Below are 6,639 nucleotides of genomic sequence, written 5' to 3' on the forward strand. Positions count from 1 at the left end.
TCAAGCAATTCTCGAGCCTCAGCCTCCTGAGTAGCTGGGACTACAGGCGCCCACCTCCATGCCTGGCTAATTTTTTGTATTTTAGTAGAGATGGGGTTTCACCATGTTATCCAGGATGGTCTAGATCTCCTGACCTGGTAATCTGCCCCCCTTGGCCTCCCAAAGTGCTGGGATTACAGGCGTGAGCCACTGCACCCAGCCGCATTTTTCATAATCTTAAAAGTTATATGGGACTGTTTCAGATGTTGAAAAAGTTCTGGAGATGGATGTGGTGATGGTTGCGCAACACTGAATGTAATCAATGCCACTCAATTATATATCTAAAAATGGTTAAAAGAGTACATTTCATGTTATGTATATTACACCACAGTTTTAAAAAATGTTATTGAGAAGTAATGTTAGCTTATTGGCTGGAATAACTATAGGGAAAACAAACACAAGTAGAATAAAGTGTATGTTCGTATTGTATTTAATACTGATAGATAAAATAGACTTATATAAACCAAAACATTAAACTTGTCTGTTTACCACAGATGTGCCTTAATTACGTGAATATTCCTAAATGATCCCAAATTGTTGTTTTCTGTATGATTTTTAAAGTCTAGCACATTTAAAACACTGTTAATTCAACTTCCTTATTTTTGGAGAATTTTAGGAATACTCAATTTACATATCTGTATAAATCAGAATAGAGATCCTTTAAGAGACTTTATAATCTAATTTATCAGTACCCTCCAAATACTGGAGAACATTATACACGAAAGTAGATATAGGCCTTTGTTGATTATACATACATACTTGCAAAGACACAGAGAGAGCTTAGTAAATAGTTTCAGTTCCACAACTTGAGCCAAAAACCAGGAGATACAGACATTGCGAAGACCAGCCAGCAGCGCTAGAGGAATTAAAGACACACACATAGAAATACAGAGTGTGGAGTGGTAAATCATGGGGCTGACAGCCTTTGGAGTTGAGAGCCAGGAACAGAGATTTACCCACATATTTTTTGACAGCAAGCCAGTGATAAGCATTGTTTCTGTAGATTATAGATTAACTAAAACAGGAAAGAAAAGGTTGGGCTACAACAAAAGGATGGGCTGAAATAAAGGGTTGGGCTCTGGCTAGTTATCTGTAGCAGGAGCATATCCTTAAGGCACAGATGGCTCATGCTGTTGTTTGTGGTTCAGGAATGCCTTAAGTGGTTTTCCGCCCTGGGTGGGTCAGGTGTTCCTTTCCCCCTCATTCCAATAAACCCACAACCTTCAGCGTGGACATCATGGCCATCATGAACATGTCACAGTGCTGTAGAGATTTTGTTTATGGCCAGTTTTGGGGCCAGTTTATGGCTAGATTTGGGGGCCTGTTCCCAAAAGACATAGAAAATGCTGAATTGTCCACATATCAAAGGTCTGTTTTTTCCAGTGAACTAAAAATTCTTAACTTATAGGAGCTCAAAAAAAAAAAAAAAAAAAAAACCCCGCTAAAAACTAGATTCTCTTATCATCTCTGGCCCATCAGAGAGTAGAACTCTTTAACATCTACCCATAGAAGGTCACCAAACGGACCACACAATTATAGAAAGGAAAAGAACTAGCTAGAGAGAGCAGAGGTAAGATCCCACTGCCGGGGATTCATTCTGGAACCAAGAGAAGACTTGCTGGGGTTAAACCACCGGGAGGTGCCCTCCCATGGCGCAGCTCACCTGGCCGTGTCATGAATGCACTGGACATCTCAGAACTGTTGGAAATGACTTTATAGTTGTAGAACTATGACTGCAGAGAGAAAATGAACATGTGTCAGAGTTTAATTCAGCAGTTAATAAAGGAAATAGTAAAATGGTACAACTCAGTCCCATAACCTGAGTCTAATCATGAGAAAATACTAGACAAATGCAAATGGAGAGACCATGTATAAAATTACTAGCATATGATTTTTTAAATGTCCAAATTATGAAATGCAAGGAAATACTGCAGAACAGCTTCGGTCTAAAAGAGACTAAAGAGATAGGTCAACTAAGTGCAATATGCTGTCCTGAGTTAAAAACATTCTTAGGTGAATGCTGAACTCTTTGAGTGGTGCTAAGGAGTGAATGTTGGTAATCTGGTTTGGATGGTTGTGTGGCAGTTGTTTGGGAGGCTGTCCTTGTGGAAAACACACATTGAAGCATTTGGGGCAGTGGGGTGTTGAGTTGGTCACTTACCCTCAGTGCTTCAGGAAAGAAATTATATACTCTCCATCCTCTGTAAGTTTATGATTGCTTAAAAAAAAAGGAATTTATTATACGGGGTACTTTAACACTGTAAATATTCTTGTTCCTCATCAAGCTCACCATAATGGTTTTAGTATCCACTGACAATTCTCAATCAGGTATTACTTTGATGGTTGCAAAATGGTGTTTTTCTACCCCTATCATTTCTTTCATGCTAGTTGATGTTCTGCAAGAAACAATTCTCCCTGTTATTTATTTATCTGTTTTAGTAAGATTTGTGGATTCTTATTTTTTCAGTGGGTCTAATCTTTTGCCGTCATGATTGGTTTTGATGCTCACATTGTCCCAGATTTGGCCCGAGTGTGATGCGCGGGAGCCACTCCTGCGCCATGAGATGATTCATGCTCTTCTCGACCCTGGAGTCAGACACTTCCCAAGGAGCCATGTTCTGTTTGTCAGACAGTGATGTTTAAAAGCAACCAACATTTATATTTTTTGTTTTAGAAACTTAGTTTTGTTAAATCATAATTTAGGATTTTAATGTTTCTATTTGACAGTATAGTTTGTTGTTGCTAATGTGCATTAAATGAATGAATGAATACTATTTTAAATTTATTGTCATTTACCGTTGATAGATGAGACCAAGAATAACTGGGAAGTGTCAGCTCTTTCTCGGGCTGCCCAGAAAGGATTTAATAAAGTGGTGTTAAAGCATCTGAAGAAGACAAAGAACCTTTCATCAGTAAGAAGTCCTTTGTGTTTTCTGTACCTTACATAATGCAGAGATCAGATTCTAACACTTGTGAAAAGTAAAAATCTTCGTTTAAAATGTTAGTTGTTTTTGTTTGCAAAGTAGAGTACAATATAAAAATAATTTTAATATATTGGCCAGTCATGGTGGCGCACACCTGTAATCCCAGCACTTTAGGAGTCTGAGGTGGGTGATTGCTTGAGCTCAGCCTGGGCAACATAGGAAGACCCTGTCTCTACTGAAAAATACAAAAAATTAGCTGAGTGTACTGGCACATGCCTGTGGTCCCAGCTACTTGGGAGGCTGAGGTGGGAGAATCACCTGTGCCTGGGAAGTTGAGGCTTGTAGTGAGCAAGATCACACCACTGCACTCCAGCCTGGGCAATGGGAATGGCCTGACTCAAAAAAAATTAATATATTTTTAGCAATGAAAATATAAACTCTATTACCTGTTTTGTTTATTTTTTTTTTTTTGGTCTTGTTTTTCTGTTCATCCCTCCCTTCAAATGTATTTAGTGGATAATAAAAGGTAAACTGGTTCATATTAAATAAGCAAGTTAGAATACTGATACCAGGGATATGTAAGACTTTCATTTATGCTTAGATCTTCAATATGTCATATTACCAGGTTTAGTTTGTTCCAGTTTTCTTTTTTGTACTTTTGTGGCTTTTTGGTGATAATTCCTTGGGGCAGTTTACTCGAGTGAACCATATGATGTGATAGTAAAAAATGATGTAAATAGAGAAAATTGAGTTAGAATAGGGGAAATATCTATTTTGGAATTAAGTAAGAATTAAAATTTGAGAAACTTTTTTTTTTTTTTAAGATGGAACCTCCCTCTGTCACCCAGGCTGGAGTGCAGTGGCACGATCTTGGCTCACAGCAAGCTCTGCCTCCTGTGTTCATGCCATTCTCCTGCCTCAGCCTCCCAAGTAGCTGGGACTATAGGTGCCCGCCACCACACCTGGCTAATTTTTTTTGTGTATTTTTTTAGTAGAGACAGGGTTTCATCATGTTAGCCAGAATGGTCTCGATCTCCTGACCTCGTGATCCATCCGCCTCGGCCTTCCAAAGTGCTGGGATTACAGGCGTGAGCCACTACGCCCGGTCTGAAAAACTTTTAACATCTAAAACTGATAATGCAAACTCTAGGGTCAGTTCTTCTCACCTCATTATTTTGGGCACCTTTTGTTTGAGAGACTAGAATGAAACAAGAAATGGCAGCATAAAAGTTTTTATAATTTTATGACACAGCAGGATAATATAACTTGAATATATCTATGGTTTTACAAATAAAATTTCTTGTATTCTTATCGATTTAATTTTTTTTAGGGCAGGATCTCAAGTCGTCACCCAGGCTGGAGTGCAGTAGTGTGATCTCAGCTCACTGCAGCTTCAACCTCCCAGGCTCAAGTGATCCTCCTGCCTCAGCCACCCGAGTAGCTGGGACCACAGGCGTGTGCCACTATGCCCAGCTAATTTTTGTATTTTTTGTAGAAATGGGTTTTACATTGTTGCCCAGGCTGGTCTTGAACTCCTGGGCTCAAGCAATCCGCCCACCTCAGCCTCTCAAATGCTAAGATTACAGGCATGTGCCACGGTGCTTTGCCAAAATTTTTGTACCGATACACAGTGCCTGTTCCTTAGCACTACGGTTCTCTAACTGTGACCCCTGGGGGATCCAGGGTGCAAGGCCAAAGCTATTTTTACTCTGTTAATTTGCACCACGGTATTGTGATGGAGAAAACTGTTGATTCTCTAGCACTGACTCTGAGCACAGATTTTTCAAAATACTGTGTGTGTGAGGCAGGAGGTGCACATGAAGCAGGCCTGCGTAGAGAAGTGTGACAGCTATCTGGAGAAAAAGCACTGTGTGGTGCTTTGAACGGGGAGCTGAAATAGCCACTGCTTTGTGGACACAATTTTTATTAAAATGACAGCTGAAAGGCACACTGAGATGGCCACTTTGCCCAGAGTTTTCGTTTGTTTGGAAAATATAGTTACTTTTTATAACATGTAATGGGGTTTAGTAATTTTAATTAAGTAACTATTTAAATAGTTTCTGAGTTTCAATTTCTAATGTCATTATTACTGATAAACAGGACCTACATAAAGCAGAGCTCTTTGGGGGTCCTTGGTGTTTCTTAAGAGTGGAAAGGATCCTGCCAAAAAGTTTGGAATTGCTGGTCTAGGAAATGGACATCCAAGTGGATGGCAAAGAGTGTTTTCATATGTCTTCTGTTTAATTTTTAACCCATTTGTAATCACATATATACAATTGTTCAAATTTATAGAATGAAGCAATATCCTTAGAAGAAATAAGAATTAGAGTAGTACAAATGCTTGGATCTCTAGGAGGACAAATAAACAAAAATCTTCTGACAGGTAAATTTCTTTTAAAATAAATAACCTCTGTAGATATATTTGTGCTTTTATTTGGATGTATCCAGTTCATAATATATTCTGAATATTTACTCCTATATGTGATTTATATATTTTAAATAAGATTATAAAGAATAATATCTTGGCTAATGAAATTCTTTGACTGTATCCATAAAATTGGAATAATTCAGTATACCAGTAGAATAGATGTTCTAGCTTGACTTGTTAAGAATGTTATCCAGTTTGAAACAATGTAATTTGATACTCTTTTCCATGTGTCAGGAATTCCAAGTTACTCTCTTTGAGATCCAATATTGTTAATATTTTGATATTTTTAGAAATTTTTCCAAATGAGAATTACCATATTTGATTAGTAGGCTGCGTGTGGTGGCTCACGCTTGTAATTCTAGAACTTTGGGAGGCTGAGGTGGAAAGATTACCTGAGCCTCAGGAGTTTGAGACTAGCTTGGGCAACATCATGGCAAGAAGCTGTCTCTATTATTTCAATTTAAAAGAATCCACTTTTTTTTCTTTTCTTTTCTTTTTTTTTCTTGCTCTATTGCCCAAGCTGGAATGCAGTGGCATAATCTTGGCTCACAGCCATCTCGACCTCTCAGGTTCAAGCGTTTCTCCTGCCTCAGGCTCCTGAATAGCTGGGATTACAGACAGACGCCACCATGCCTGGCTGATGTTTTGTGTTTTTAGTAGAGATGGGGTTTCACCATGTTGGCCAGGCTGGTCTTGAACTCCTAACCTCAGGTGATCCCCAGCCTCTGCCTCCCAGAGTGCTGGGATTACTGGTGTGAGCCACCGTGCCCCACTGTGCCTGGTCAAAAGTCTACATTTTTGATTAGTAAAAATTCCTCTGTATTTTTACTTTTGAAATTTGGTGTTAATACTAGTGAGTTTTGGTTATTTAGGGAGTTAGAGCCTGTACTTGGAAAGTGTTTTTTTGTTTGTTTGTTTGTTTGTTTTGAGACGGAGTCGTGCTCTGTCGCCCAGGCTGGAGTGCAGTGGCCGGATCTCAGCTCACTGCAAGCTCTGTCTCCCGGGTTTATGCCATTCTCCTGCCTCAACCTCCCGAGTAGCTGGGACTACAGGCGCCCGCCACCTCGCCCGGCTAGTTTTTTGTATTTTCAGTAGAGACGGGGTTTCACCATGTTAGCCAGGATGGTCTGGATCTCCTGACCTCATGATCCACCCGTCTCGGCCTCCCAAAAAGTGCTGGGATTACAGGCTTGAGCCACCGTGCCCGGCCTGGAAAGTGTTTTAAAGAGATTTTTTTTTTTTTTTTTT

At 39.5% G+C, this 6,639-nt stretch overlaps 1 protein-coding gene across 4 annotated transcripts in view; it reads left to right on the top strand.

Moving 5' to 3' along the window:
• Positions 1 to 6,639, top strand: part of PRKDC (protein kinase, DNA-activated, catalytic subunit) — a 186,751-nt gene that overhangs the window by 38,445 nt on the left and 141,667 nt on the right. For all 4 annotated transcript variants that reach the window (XM_017881346.1, XM_017881348.1, XM_017881345.1 and 1 more), the window contains exons 22-23: positions 2,845 to 2,951; positions 5,256 to 5,346. In XM_017881346.1, coding sequence (XP_017736835.1) covers positions 2,845 to 2,951; positions 5,256 to 5,346 — 198 coding nt within the window. The remainder of the gene's footprint in view (positions 1 to 2,844; positions 2,952 to 5,255; positions 5,347 to 6,639) is intronic.

Source organism: Rhinopithecus bieti, unplaced genomic scaffold (assembly GCF_001698545.2).
Source record: "Rhinopithecus bieti isolate Rb0 unplaced genomic scaffold, ASM169854v2 scaffold_13195, whole genome shotgun sequence".
NCBI classification, from domain to species: Eukaryota; Metazoa; Chordata; class Mammalia; order Primates; family Cercopithecidae; genus Rhinopithecus; species Rhinopithecus bieti.